Here is a 15726-nt window from a genome sequence, read left to right as displayed (position 1 = left end):
ATTCGAGATTAGTCCTGGAGAATATTAACAAAGATTTCTTGAAAAACCAAGATAGAACAGGTGGAATACAGAATCTGAATGGAGTACATTAATACGGAGAGTCGATGTACTTCAACATTGCATTTTTTAAAAATGAAATGATTCGAATCTTATTGTTAATCAGCTACGGTAATACTTGATTATTTTTCAGAACCTGCATGCAGTTTAATATAGTTTTGTTAAACTCAACAGCGGCAAGGTTTGTTATTATTTCGCTTCTCTCTGATGGAGGCCAAAGGACAAAAAAAGTATTCTATTACATCCTACAATCAATGGAAATAATTATGGCACGATGCCAGTTAAGGTTCCGGATGTTGTACGCTAAATATTACCTTCACTTCTGAAGTGCGCGATTCGAAAGAATGATGGGCGTAAAGTCCGACGCGTCAATATATTTTTAATTTAATTAATATTTACTAATAAAATGTAATATGGGAAACAAATTTAACGTCGAAAATATAATTTAGCTTTCCTCTGTTGCTTCCTTATCGGTCTAGTAAGATATGCAAATAATATTTAAATAAAATGTAAACAATGGTCTTTAGTAATAAGGAGCTTTGTCAGTATGTTATGCTTATTACTTTGCTAAGTGTACGTTGACAATACGAATCATTTCAACATGATGAGAAGTTGCTAATTTCCATTCGGGGTTAACCTGCTGAGCAGGTTTCCTTGCTGTGCACCTAACCAGCCGCTAGAACTCGCTCGACATTCTCCCGGCTCCCGCACCACATCACGTGCGTTAGTGATAGAACGTCCCCAGATTGGGGCGCGCTAGTGATTGGAGCGGCGCTGGCCGGAGGGGCGGAGAGAAGCATTGTGACGCAGGGCAGCGATCAGCTGTTGGAGTTCCACAACAATAACAATCCAGGGAGGTGAGAACTGAGGGGAGCAAACAGGACATTCACCCGGAGACGCTCTCAAAACACAAACAACAAAAAGACAGATTGCTCCAACCCTCATTTCAACCTCTCTCTTTTGTTTTCTACCTCACATGCGCGTGTTTTTAACGAAAAGAAACCGAGCCGAAAGTATTGTTTACATGTAAAAGAGGAGGAGAAGAAGACAGTGCAATATCTAAAAGTCAGGCAAGTGGCATGAACTTCCTTTGCGTCCGGTTGCGATTTTTCTTGTCGAGTTGATTCTCTTCCTTAACCGAGAAAAAGACAAAGCCAAGGGAATCTCAAGCGAGCAACAGGAACGGGTGCAATCTGGATGAAGTGTATGTTGTTAGGTCGTTTGTGGGGTGTTTTCGTGTCGCATTAATCTGACAATGTTGACATTTTAAAACCCGACCACCGAACCCTTTTGTGTCTGATATTGTCAGTTGCTCGGGTGTCGGTTTACGCGATCTTTTCTTACAGCCAGGCGTCCAGCTGGGCTCTTTAAATTGCTTACGTTAGCTTTTTAAGGCGTAACTAAACAGTCTTGAACTGGGCTCTGCGGTTTTTCGAGAAGATGAGGTTAGAGACATTTTGCTGTTGCTCACAAGATCCTCTGCGGATGTTTGTCTTCCTGCGTGGAATGTTCAATGATTGGTTAATCAATGTTGCGGTTTCTGGATAGTAATTTTATATGTTGCCGAAATCGATAATTCAATTTCAATATATTTCGAAATAAATTTGAACGAAATAAATTTGGATTATTTGTGGTGGGATGTGACTTCGTGGTTCTGGAATGAAACTGTTCTCGACGAACAAAGAATTGGACCATTTAATGCAGTAGATTTGTTAATCTACATTATAGTGATTAATTTATATTGCAACACAACCATAAGCTTCCTGCTGTGGATGCTGCTGGTGGAGGGGACATGACTTGACCGAAGGGATTCCGAATCCAGGCGGTTCTTTTTTTTACCAGGAAGAAAGGAAACACCCGAGTGGCCAGTGACAAGCAGTGCCCTTCATAAAGGGCAATGCTGTGTGATCAAACAGTGAAGGGGAGAGCAGGGACTAAATCAAAATAGAGTTGGAGGGGGAGATAATGCACTCCACTCCCTGCGGCGCCCACCTCTCCCTGAACAACTCCAGGGTGTTGGTGGGGACCGCGTGCTCCTTCTCCAAGGACACCTGGGCCCTAACGTAACTGTGGAAGAGGGGCAGGCAGTCGGCCCTAATGACCCCCTCCACGGCCCGCTGCCTGGAACTGTTTATGGACAATTGGCCAGGCCCAGGAGCAGACCCACAAGGAGGTCTTCAGACCTGCCCTCCCTCCTCCGTACCGGGTGCCCGAAGATCAGGAGCGTGGGACTGAAGTGCAACCAAAAGCAGAGGTGGAGGTTTTTAAGAAAATCAAAAAGGGAGTGCAAACGCCAACACCCAATATACACATGGTCCATGGACTCCACAGTGCCACAGAACAAGCAGTTGGGCTGGGAGTCCGTGAACCACCGCAATCTGCAGTTGCAGGGGACCACTGCATGCAGCACCCTCCACCCCAGATCCCCAAGAGAAAGGGGGAGGACTCCCGCGTAGAGAGCCCTCCACTGGGGATCCCCACCGCCCGGTGGCAAATGGGCACGCCAAGGCGTGTCCAGACGGTGGATGGGGGAGAAGAGGTGGACGGTGTGCAGCAGCAGTCTATACAGGGCCCGCCTTTTTGCCCCCTGAAAGGGAACAAAATTAAAATTCCAGAGACGGCTCAGGTTGTGGGGCATGGGCTCCCGCGGGAAGTACGGGACCCTGGGGCCAATGTGAAATTCCGTCCGGGCTGGGGTGAGCATGGACGGGATCCCACCACACACCTGAGCGTCCTCCAACTGGTGCACTACGTCAGGTCTGAGCACTGCCGTTTTAAAGCGTCGGATGGTGGTGGCCATGTACCGGACGTCTACCGCTGCCCTGCTCCCAGGCAGTTTTTTTTTTCTTTTTTTATTTAACCCCCACACTACCACCTAAGTGCGGTAGTGCTTATTTTTTCGCCAGCACCCATGGTGTGTGTGTGCAGGTGTGAGACACAGTGAAAGACACACAGTGCACAAATCTTTATTCAATTTCCACCACCAGGAAGATAGGAAAACACCCGAGTGGCCAGTGACAAGCAGTGCCCTTCACATCAAAGGGCAGTGCTGTGTGCTCAAAACAGTGAAGGGGAGGGGAGGGACTAAATCAAAATAGAGTTGGATGGAGAAATAATGCACTCCAATCCCTGCGGCGCCCACCTCTCCCTGAACAACTCCAGGGTGTTGGTGGACACCGCGTGCTCCTTCTCCAAGGACAGGCGGGCCCTAACGTAACCGCGGAAGAGGGGCAGGCAGTCGGCCCTAACGACCCCCTCCACGGCCCGCTGCCTGGACCTATTGATGGCCAGTTTGGCCAGGCCCAGGAGCAGACCCACGAGGCGATCTTCAGACCTGCCCTCCCTCCTCCGTACCGGGTGCCCGAAGATCAGGAGCGTGGGACTGAAGTGCAACCAAAAGCAGAGGAGGAGGTTTTTCAGAAAATCAAAAAGGGAGTGCAAACGCCCACACCCAATATATACATGGTCCACGGACTCCACAGCGCCACAGAACAAGCAGTTGGGCTGGGAGTCCGTAACCCACCGCAATCTGCTGTTGCAGGGGACTGCTGCGTGCAGCACCCTCCACCCCAGATCCCCGAGAGAAAGGAGGAGGACTCCCGCGTAGAGAACCCTCCACTGGGGTTCCCCACCGCCTGGTGGCAAATGGGCACGCCAAGGCGTGCCCGGACGGTGGATGAGGGAGAAGAGGTGGACGGTGTGCAGCAGCAGTCTAGACAGGGCCCGCCTTTTTGTCCCCTGAAAGGGAACAAAAATAAAATTCCAGAGGTGGCTCAGGTTGTTGGGCACGCGCTCCCGCAGGAAGTACGGGACCCTGGGGCCAATGTGAAATTCCGTCCGGGCTGGGGTGAGCACGGACGGGATCCCACCGCACACCTGAGCGTCCTCCAACTGGTGCACTATGTCAGGTCCGAGCACTGCCGTTTTAAGGCGTCGGATGGCGGTGGCCATGTACCGGACGTTTACCGCTGCCCTGCTCCCAGGCAGTTCTTTTTTTTTCTTTTTTTTTCTTCAAGGACACCCGGGCTCTAACGTACACTTCTGTTTATTTTTTTAAATTTTTTTTCCCCTTTCCTTCAAATTAACCCCCACACTACCACCTAAGTGCGGTAGTGCTTATTTTATCCCCAGCACCCATGGTGTGTGTGTGTGTGTGTGTGTGCAGGTGTGAGACACAGTGAAAGACACAAAGTGCACGAATCTTTATTCAATTTCCACCACCAGGAAGATAGGAAAACACCCGGGTGGCCAGTGACAAACACTGCCCTTCACATCAAAGGGCAGTGCTGTGTGATCAAAACAGTGAAGGGGAGGGTAGGGACTAAATCAAAATAGAATTGGAGGGAGAAATGATGCACTCCACTCCCTGCGGCGCCCACCTCTCCCTGAACAACCCCAGGGTGTTGGTCGACACTGCGTGCTCCTTCTCCAAGGACACCCGGGCTCTAACGTAACCGCGGAAGAGGGGCAGGCAGTCGGCCCTAACGACCCCCTCCACGGCCCGCTGCCTCGACCTGTTGATGGCCAGTTTGGCCAGGCCCAGGAGCAGACCCACGAGGAGGTCTTCAGACTTGCCCTCCTTCCTCCGTACCGGGTGCCCAAAGATCAGGAGCGTGGGACTGAAGTGCAACCAAAAACAGAGGAGAAGGTTTTTAAGGAAATCAAAAAGGGAGTACAAACACCCACACCCAATATAAACGTGGTCAACGGACTCCACAGCGCCACAGAAGAAGCAGTTGGGTTGGGAGTCCGTGAACCACCACAATCTGCGGGTGCAGGGGACTGCTGCGTGCAGCACCCTCCACCCCAGATCCCCGAGAGAAAGGGGGAGGACTCCCGCGTAGAGAGCCCTCCACTGGGGATCCCCACCGCCCGGTGGCAAATGGGCACGCCAAGGCGTGTCCGGACGGTGGATGAGGGAGAAGAGGTGGACGGTGTACAGCAGCAGTCGATACAGGGCCTTTCTCTTCACCTCCTTAAATGAAACAAAATTAAAATTTTGGAGGCGGCTCAGGTTGTGGGGCACAGGCTCCCGCGGGAAGTACGGGACCTTGGGGCCAATGTGAAATTCCGTCCGGGCTGGGGTGAGCGCGGACAGGATCCCACCGCACACCTGAGCGTCCTCCAACTGGTGCACTACGTCGGGTCCGAGCACTGCCGTTTTAAGGCGTCGGATGGCGGTGGCCATGTACCGGACGTTTACCGCTGCCCTGCTCCCAGGCAGTTCTTGCTCGAGTTCCATCTTCCCCTGATTCGGTAGAGCTCCGTGATGTCACAATAGGATCTGGCGTTCGATTCCTGGGATTTTGGATTGTAGCCAGCCAGTGCCATGGCAACCCTGAGTCTGCTTCCATCCTCCGGCCAACGTGCTAGTCAGATGTCTTTTAGACGTGGTTTGTTATTCAGGTGCTGCTGGGTGACTGACAGTGGGTTTACGTAGCTCAATCATCCAGCCATGCGTTGTTGATTTGCGTGTGTGAAAAGTTTGTATCATCAGCTGGACCCATTATTTGATTAATGCCAGCAATCCTCTGGTGGAGATCGAGCTTTTAAATTTTATTTTGATAATTAAAATTACAATGAGTTCCTATGATTTTACTGGTCAAAGACTCTTAGTATAATATTGTGAAGAAATTTAATCATAAGCATTTAGAAATTGCATACGTTCTACACAAGTAATGAATGTCCCTTGTATAAGTTGTTAAACTGTTTTATCAAATGGAATGGTAATACTGCCTGTAAAACCACTGGGTTCAGATAAGCAAACCCATTCAGTCCTTTATAACCTGACTGACCTTACAAAATCCAATGACACATATGAATTCAGAAGTTTACCCTTTTAGCACTTTAACCAGAATTCCATTCTTAATTTTCTTTTCCTTTTGTGGAAGGTGTTTTTAATTACCTTTTAGAATGTGGATGTTGATGGTGGCTTTGAGAAGGTGGTGATGAGCTGCCTTCTTGACCAGTTTCATGTGTAAGAAACTCCGTTGTGGTAAAGAATTCCATAGATTCACAACCCTCTAAGAGAAGAAATTCCTCCTCATCCCAAGTCTTGTAAAGGTGACCCCTTAATTCTTAGATATATGCCCTCTGGCCTTCGACCCCCTCACAAGGGGAAACAAACTTTCTGTATCTGCCTTGACAAGTCCTCAAAGACCCTTGTATGTTTCAATCAGGTCACCTGTCATTCTAATGAGTACAAGCTCAACCTACTCAACCTCTCCTTGTAAGACAGACCCCCCATACTCAAGATCAGCATAGCGAACCTTCTGTGGACTGCCTCCACTGCCAGTGTATCTTTCCTTAGATTAGGGACCTAAAACTAATCAAGGTATTCTAGCTGTGAACTGACCAGTGCCTTGTACAGTTTCAACCAAAACTCTCTATTTTTGTATTCCATTCCCTTTGAAATAAAGGCCAACTTTCCATTTGCTATCTCTATTACCTGCTGAACTTGTATGCTACCTTTTGTGATTCACACATGAGGACTCCCAAAACCCTGTGTGCTGCAGTCTTTCTCCAGTCTTTCTCCAATCTTTCTCCATGTATATAATATTCAGATCCTCTATTCTTTATGCCAAAGTGCATAACCTCACAGTTCCCATATTTTATTCTATCTGCCAAGTTTTTGTCGAATTGCTTCATCTGTCGAAATCCCCTTGTTATCTTCACCACTTGCCCTACTAGCTATTTTTGTGCCACCATCAGACTTTGATATAATATGTTTATGTTTTGCATCCAAGTCATAAATATATATTGTACATAAATTGTGACCTTGGTACCAATCACTGTGGCACTCTATTAGTTGCTGAAAAATCCCCCTTCACCTCATCTCATTGTCATCCATTAACTACCAATCCTCTATCCAGACTAATGTACTATCTCCAAAACCATGACCTCTTATATTATTAAGTAGCCTAATGTGGTATCTTACTAAATACCTTCTGAAAAACCAAATATATTGCACCCACTACTTCCTTGCTATCTATTATGTTTGTTACTTCCTCAAAGAATTCTAACAAATTTCAAACATGAAACTGTGCTTAATCATATTATTTTTTTCTAAATGTTGAGCTATCAGCATAATTGTAGCAGGAACAGGTTCATTTTCAGCTTCACAAACTATTTGTGGAGTCCACCAGTCCAAATAAACTAAAACCACCAAGCCTAAAGTCTCAAATCTTTCCTTCTTGTTTTGACAAAGGAAGCATATATTCCTGAAAAGCATTAGAGATTTGAGATGGGTCTCAAAGATTGATCCAGCCTGTCCTGTTGACCCAGTTAATCCTTTTTTGGTACCACCTTTTTGAATTGTTTTTACATGCGAGAAAAAAATTGAAATATTGCATCTCACTTTATTGTTGTTATGAAAATTTTGATTTCTTACTCCTGATGAATATTTCAGAAGATCAATTTGAACTGGACATTTATAGATTTTGTTTTAGAAGAAATGTTTGCAAATTCCTTCATTTTAGCTGTTGTCATTTGCACAAGACTTTATCATTCTCATGCTTTCTTCTGTATTCATTGGGTTTTGGTAGGGATTATTCTTATCCTTTCCTGTTAACTGGAAACTCTTTCTTTTTGCCATCGTTCTACCAAAAAGTGACGATAATCAAAACAGCCCACAAAATGCATAACTGGTTGTACAGCGAGTGATTTGCTTGTATTATTTTCTACTCATGTTTGAGCAAAGAGTCTATAAATTAAGTGCAAATTTTCTGTTGTGTTGCTGTTACATCCGAGATTTTATACAAGAAAGATTCGAGCTGACTATTCCAGAACGTGAGCCAATAGTAATAGCAAACAGGCCCTTTTAAACTCTCCTTAAAGTTTCTTGCTATTTACCATTGTTCCTAGCCATGGTTTGTATCAATTCTGATCATTTTCCTGGCTTTAATTTGAATTCCTTTGGGATGAACAAGTTGACATTTTGCCCAATTCAATTATATTGGGTGGAACTTTTCCAGTGGCATGCTATTTCTATCAAGTTAAATGGACTGGCATGCCTTTTGCTTGGCACATGTTGGTCAAAGGGAATTTGGGGATGTTTCCTTTTAATGTGGAAGAAACAATGGGTGGAATTTTCCACACTCATGATTGGCATAGGCAAAGGCAAGATATTTGGAAAATATAACTCGCATGGAATAATGAGATTCCCAACGTTGTGAAAAAAGACTTCCAATGTTCCCTCGAGAATTAAATGGTGAGTCTGGTGTCTTGCTAATGAGAAGCAGTCGCATTTATTTCCATGTATTTGCAAATTGGTATTAGCTAAACTCTCCTCATTTCAATGCACTTCCCTATTCTTCTTACCTTCCCTAAGAAGTAGACAACACCAGATTCTGACATTAAAGTCAATGGCTACACAGCAGCAGCAGGCCACCACTTGTTTATCCAACTCTGTCCCTGCATGGTCTATACACACTGTTCTCTTCCACCTTTTCATCCATCACCAGGTGGACATCACCAAACCATCAGCTTCACCACATCATGGCTGCTTTCAGACAAATGCCTTCAGTTTGGAGTTTGGAAGCAGCTATGTCTTGCATGCTTTTCAAGGGCACTTTGCATGCACAGGCACTCTGACATCTCATGCATTTACACAGGATGCATCTTATGGTTCTGAGTTCTCGGGCATTCTGCACAATGGCTGCATTTGTGGTCTACAGTGCTTTTATTGCAAAGAGAGGAAAGCAGCTTGCCACAACTCAGACCACTGACCACTCAAGGAGAGAGACACGTGGCTGTATGGCTCCTTATCACATCAGTATTGCACCTGCACCATGTGCCTGTAGCTTTCACCCTCCAACCTCCAACCACACGGGATGAATGTAGATTTCTCCAGCTTCCTCATTTCCCCTCCACCCATCTTATCTTAGTTCCAACCCCCGGATTCAGCACCGCCCTCTTGACCTGCAATCATCTTCACGACCTCTCCGCCTCCACCCCCTCTCTGGCCTATCACCCTTACCCTCACCTCCTTCCACCTATCGTATTCCCAGCGCCCCTCCACCAAATCCCCCCCCCCCCCCCATCTTTTATCTTAGCCTGCTTGGCACACCAGCCTCATTCCTGAAGAAGGGCTTATGCCCAAAACGTTGATTCTCCTGCTCCTCGGATGCTGCCTGGCCTGTTGCGCTTTTCCAGCATCTGCTGTCCTCACTTCCTCCTCCCTGTAGCTTTCACAGCAAACACACTGCATGTGATAAGTTGGAAGGAACTCGTCCTTGGTGGGATCAAGCAGAACTATAATGATTCTGGGGGAGCCAGGTAAGGGGCTTGTCTGATTCCAGTCCAGGGGGTTGGCTTTGGTGATCAAGGAATCAAAATTTCCCATCCTGCCCAATTCAGTCACCTTGCATGCCACATTTCCTGCTCCTGAGATTTCCATCAAATCCATCCCATTTTTACAAGAATTGTGTGCCAAGTTCTTGCAATTTTTATTGTTTTGTGTATGTTTATCTTTTGTAATCCTGTAAACAATTGCGAGTGATTGCCAGTTCTTTTTAAATCTTACTGCAATACAAAATTGCATAATTAACAATTTGGGCGAAAGTGAGGACTGCAGATGCTGGAGATTAGAGCTGAGAGTGTGGTGTTGGAAAAGCACAGCAGGCCAGTCAGCATCTGAGGAGCAGCAAAATCGATGTTTCAGACAAAAGCCCTTCATCAGGAATGTTCATCAGATTCCTGATGAAGGGTTTTTGCCCAAAATGTCTATTTTCCTGCTCCTCGAAAGCTGCCTGACCTCCTGTGCTTTTCCAGCACTACACTCTCAACTCTAATCATCCATCTGGCACAACCAATTTAAGAAAAATGTATCTAAAACAGACTACATTTATTCTGAAGTATTTTCCATTAGCATAATCCTCAGTGGATCTTGTGGTCTCCATCTCCAGTTGTCAGAATGGGAAGGTTATGTTTTCATCAGTTATAACTCCTGTACAGTGATATCATTCCACCTCATTCACTAAACCTTGAGAGAAAGTTGTACATAAATACTCTCCACTCCCCAAAAGTTGTTGAGCATATATTGTATTCTTCTGAATAAAAAGAAAACTTTGTCCAGTTTTTTTTCTCCCTTTTTACATTTCTGAAGATACACGCCTATCCTGGAGTATAATTTATGATACCTTGACTAACTGCTGTGAACTTAAGCAGCAAACATCAACAAATTTGACCATGACGTCGCCACAGATGTGCCGAGTCCTGTTTTCACCTGATACGTCATTTCTACATTTTCCAGAAGGGGTCGCTGGTTTTCAATGAGAAGAAAAATTGTTTGGCTATTTCCTATGCCGCCCCCAACTGAGGAGATACTGGGCTCAGTTTTAGTAACAGTATTGCATTTCCAAAATTTAACTTCACCTAGATAGGGGATACAACTTGTAACAGTTCTCAATTCTCTGGCATATTCTTCTGAGATATTCTTGGAAAGAAATGAAGAATAATTTGCACTGAGGAATTTCACAAGTTTTCAAGCTGATTTTTAAGATTAGAGTTATTGTTTTAAGGTATATTTAGTTTACAGCGGCTTTTCAGATTATGGAATATTATTGTATATTCCTTTTATCCCATCCTGCTTCATTTTCCATTTTTTAATATATTTCAATCTTTCCTCTACACAGATAAATGAAAACTTGTATTTCTTCGCTGTATAGAATTTTGGAATTCTATGCATTTTGAGCACTCACTGACTTCCTTGCACCACTAAAGTGATTAGTTGCTCTATTCAGTCAAGCACCACTGTACAACAGAAGAACTAACTAACTTCACCAAGCTATGTACCAACGCTTCTCCAGTATGCTCTTTGGAATGTTTGACCATGCTGAAAACGAAAGTCAGGAACCTGAGCTTTGTGAGAAGGAGGATGACGAATGGATTCTGGTCGATTATATAGGTGAGAAAATTAGATACAGAACACAAATTAATGTCAGTTATTGTGAATAGCGTATTTTGTATTTATTGCTAAAGCAGTAGCGTGATTTCTTTGCATTTAATAAGGCAATATAATTGACATGAATAGCATTATCTTTTCGTTATAAGTCATAGTACAATGACTGAAGTTTGTAGAGCAGGTTGAAGCATCATTTACATGGGAGTTTTGAATGTTTGATCACATTAAAGCTGTATTTTGTACGACCAGGGTTTTTTTTTGTCTACATATTGACAATACTATAGTGTCACAGCTTGGGTATTTCCTAAATTTTCATTTGATCTAAATACCACAATGGTAGCATGTACACCCACCATGAATTCTATCATTTGATTGCCAAACTGCACAGTGTTAACTATCCTTAATCAAGTATTGGCTAAGAGTTTTCTCTGGGCTGGGAAGAAATCTTCTGATAGGTAATCCCTGTTGGAAGTAAAAGATGGACAGAAAACAAAGTTAGGCTCAGGTCCAGCAGTAGTGGTTAGCCCTGCACTTCACTAACTACATGACCAAGGTACTAGAGAGTTTGTGTATTAGAATTCAGTTGCCCTGGAGCAAGTCTCAAGTTTCTAGAGACAATGTAAAAATGACTTAGTGGGAAGAGTCACAACACAAACACTACAAGTGAGATCATTGAATAAAATTTGAAATAAGAAGTAAAATCTCTCAAAGTGCCTCAAAACAGGAGATTGCATGACTACAGTTATGCCAATCAAATAATCTCTCAATGTTGTTTCCTTTCATGTCATTCTACAGACACCTATTGAAAGTTCATAATTTAATTTTCAGTAAATGAGAAGTGTATTCCAATAAGTTAGTCCATTATCTTAAATACTTTAGGATTATCCATTTTTTGTATGATATTGTTTACAATTGGAACTTGTAGCCAGCCTAGAAAGAGTCATTTTATTGCTTCTTTAGATATGATATTCTAGCCTTGAGAATGTGTAGGTGTTCAGCCAGGCTCTGTCCATCACTTTGGCAGGAGACAAGCAAAACACACTTTAGGAAAACAACAGGAAACCAACTGCACAAGTTGCTATTATTTTTGGGACCTTTCAACCTGTGAGTAGAGCAGACAGAGCCTTTACTTGCCCATTGCAAGCCAATGATGAACAGTATACAGAGTCAGGAGGAGTCTCATGACACTGAGCTTTCACTTCCTCATTTTATTTAGAATTCATTGCAAAACTGGAGGCTGATAACCCCAGCGAGAGGAGGCATCCAAATTATTCCGGTGGGCGTAAATGAGTCTAGACTGTCCAACTCCTTCTTTCCCCCAACCTCCCAAAATTTATTTTTTTAAAATGTATTGATTATAGGCTGTGCCTAACCTGTCAGATGGTGGCATGTAGAGAATTTCAACACCCCTCATGTATTGATTTCCACATATGGTGTAGCAGATACCAGAGTAGAACCCACAGTCATGTATTTTGCTGCAGTGCATGTTGAGTATTTTTCTACTGCCTCGACCAATACCTAGAGAGTACCACTCGGATAGCATCCAATGGATTTCAAGGTCCTTAGCATTTCTGAATGAATTCAAATTCAGAATAGCACTAGTTATTTGTGTTGTTTTAAGCAGAGCAGTGTGACATCTCATTAGACACAGCACATAACAAAACATCTAGCCAAATTGCTTCTAACCAAATTGTTTCAGTTAGGGATTTTCAAGGTAGCCAGTTGAGTAGTGGTATTGTCATTAGGCTAGTAAACCAGAGTGTTTTAGGGCCTAGTGTTTTAGGGATCTGGGTTTGAACCCCACCATGGCTTAAGATGGAATCTGTATTCAATAAAAACTTAGAATTTAAAAATGTATATCAGCGAGTATGTAACTGTTGTTGATTGTAAATACCCATCAGGTTCACTAATGTCATTCAGGGAACGAAATCCGACATTCTTACCTGATATGGCCTTGACAGGACTCCAAACCACAGCAATGTGCTTGTCTCTTATCTGCCCTTAAAATGGCCCTCACAAGTCACTCACGCTGACCAAGACAGTGATATTCGTATCAGTGAATTTATAGGAAAAAAAATTAAGTGATTGAGTTATCTACAAATATTGGTGTTTCTTTCCATAAATATTATTATGGAATTGCCATGACTTTTTTCATTTTTATTTAAATCAACTTTAATTGGCTATTCTATAAATAGGCTGTAGCTTAGATCTCTTATTAATCAAGGATGCTTCTAAACTCTTATCACTCATGTTGGATAATTAAATATGTCCTTATCAATGTCATGAAAATCCAGTATCCAATGCTTCTCTTCGTTAGTTACATCTACTGAGCTAGGATGTTTATTTCGGTTTGATCACAGGTTCAAGCACAACATTTTCTTTTGAGTTTTTTTTTTAACAAAATTTGGGCTTGAATTCAATAAATTGAAACTATTCCCTCGGTTTAAGTGATCCAGAACAAGAGAGCATAATTATAAAATTGAAGCTGGTCAGTTAAGAAGTCATTTTGCGGCTGTACAGGTCATTGGTTAGGCCACTGTTGGAATATTGCTTGCAATTCTGGTCTCCTTCCTATCGGAAAGATGTTGTGAAACTTGAAAGGGTTCAGAAAAGATTTACAGGATGCTGCTAGGGATGGAGGATTTGAACTATAGGGAGAGGCTGAACAGACTGGGGCTGTTTTCCCTGGAGCATCAGAGGCTGAGGGGTATCCTCATAGAGGTTTATAAAATTATGAGGGGCATGGATAGGATAAATTGGCGAAGTCTTTTCCCTGGGGTCAAGGAATCCAGAGCTAGAGGGTATAGGTTTAGGGTGAGAGGGGAAAGATATAAAAGAGACCTAATCGGGCAACGTTTTCACCAGAGAAAGTTGTGGAGGCTGGTACAATTGCAACATTTAAAAGGCATTTGGATGGGTATATGAATAGGAAGGGTTTGGAGGGATATGGGCCAGGTGCTGGCAGGTGGGACTAGATTGGGTTGGGACATCTGGTCGGCATGGACGAGTTAGGCTGATGGGTCTGTTTCCATGCTGTACTTCTCTATGACTCTATAATTAAATCAGAAAGCACATTTTCCGTACAAAGGATGTTGGACATTGGGAATTCCCTCTGAATGCTGGGTCAATTTAAATGTTCAAGGCTGCAATCAAGAATATCAAGGGACACGCAATGAAGGCAGGTAAATATGTTTGAGATATGGATCAGGAACAAACTAGTGGAAAGGTGAAACAAGCTTACCGGACAAATCTCCTACTGAGATCTCTATGGATCACTATACAGTTCTTCTGGGACAGGTGCTTCTGTAAAAACAAAACTATTTTGTATCTTACAATAGAGTAACAGATGTAAACTCTCAATTTCTTTTCAGTAATTTTAATGAAATGAATCTGTTTTTAAGCAAACAGAAATAGCGATGTAGAGTTGAGAATGTAGCAATGAGATTTTTAAAGGTTTTAAAATGCATTTCCAGTGGAATTTTTGCAGTTTTTGTTTATAGGTATTCTACAAATTTTCAAAACCACTTTTTCCCAAGTTGTTATTTTGGTGAAGCGGCTACTGACTGCAGATTTGAGATCCTGTCTGTGCTACATTTGTATCCAGCTGTATCTTACTGTGCAGTTGAATTTATGGCCCTCATTTACATATCTTGGAACCAATTTGTACTGCATAATAAGACTTTGGATATTAAAACAGTATGCATGCAATTAGACCACTCAAGTATTTAATTAAGACACTTCATACAACTATATTGCACCACTTGTGAAAGAATACCAGGAACTTATTTGCAACCATACTATTAAATATATATGTTGCCAGGACTGATCCTTTTCCTGTATTACACATCTTTTCCAGCAGTTGGCTGTTGGATGATGATCAGGATTGTGCGCTCTAGTCTAGAGATACTCAAGTCAACTATAGCATTTCCATTTGACTACCAGTTAGGATAATCTATCAACAGAAACGAAGAACTGAACTTGAGACCTTCAGTGAAATAATGTTGTTTACTGCAAAAATCTCAAAGAAAGCTTTCCATAAAAATCTAATAATCTCTATGCTGTGGGTTTCACATTCCCTGACATTAATTTCACTCTGATGTTAGCTAGAGAATGGTGCCTAGTAAAGATCAAAGCAGGTCAAACAACTAAATATATTGTGGACAGCAAAACAGGAAGTAACAAGCAATGTTTATCATTTGCCTTTTTAAATTTTGCAGAAGGTGAAGTAAAGGTTGAGACATACAAATAGGATTAATGTAGAAACTGAAATAGTATAAAAATTTGGATTATTTTGAGTCTGTGAAAAATCTGTTTTCATGATTAGACACATTGTTCAAAAATAAATGAATTAGTATACTGTTTAAAAACCCAGGTTACCTCCTTCAACAAGGTGCATCAATTTTTAAGAGCTTTTAGCAGCAAAAGTAATAATGAAAAGGAAATAAGGAAGCTCTTGAGGTGATTTTTCATTGACCTGATTGTCAGGCTGAAATCAATTGTGGACCCATATGAGGGAGGAGGGATTTGGTGGCATCAATTTCCAGATTTTTGCATTTAATTGCAAATGTGTAGTTCACTCCAAGTTGTTGTTAGTTTCACAAAGTAATGATAGTGAACACTGACAGTCTTTGCTGTCATTACAATTTCAAAAATCCAGGCCATCATTAATCTTAGTTCTGTACTGTACTCTTGATTTGGCAACTTTCTCATAGGCTCATTGTATCATGGCATTTATAATATTTGGAATTTCAAGTATCAAATTTAAC

The 15726-nt window shown here is 42.7% G+C and overlaps 1 protein-coding gene across 1 annotated transcript in view; it reads left to right on the top strand.

The window, feature by feature from the left end:
• Window positions 1-900: 900 nt before the first annotated feature.
• tp53inp1 (tumor protein p53 inducible nuclear protein 1) overlaps window positions 901-15726 on the top strand; it is a 34334-nt gene continuing 19508 nt past the window's right edge. The window contains exons 1-2 of the mRNA XM_087986545.1: window positions 901-1127; window positions 10692-10963. Coding sequence (XP_087842671.1) covers window positions 10846-10963 — 118 coding nt within the window. The 5' untranslated portion in view covers window positions 901-1127; window positions 10692-10845. The remainder of the gene's footprint in view (window positions 1128-10691; window positions 10964-15726) is intronic.

This window comes from Chiloscyllium plagiosum, unplaced genomic scaffold (assembly GCF_037043375.1).
Source record: "Chiloscyllium plagiosum isolate Xiang-an unplaced genomic scaffold, Cpla_swu_hap1 HiC_scaffold_4, whole genome shotgun sequence".
NCBI classification, from domain to species: Eukaryota; Metazoa; Chordata; class Chondrichthyes; order Orectolobiformes; family Hemiscylliidae; genus Chiloscyllium; species Chiloscyllium plagiosum.
This window is presented reverse-complemented; position numbering and strand designations above follow the sequence as displayed.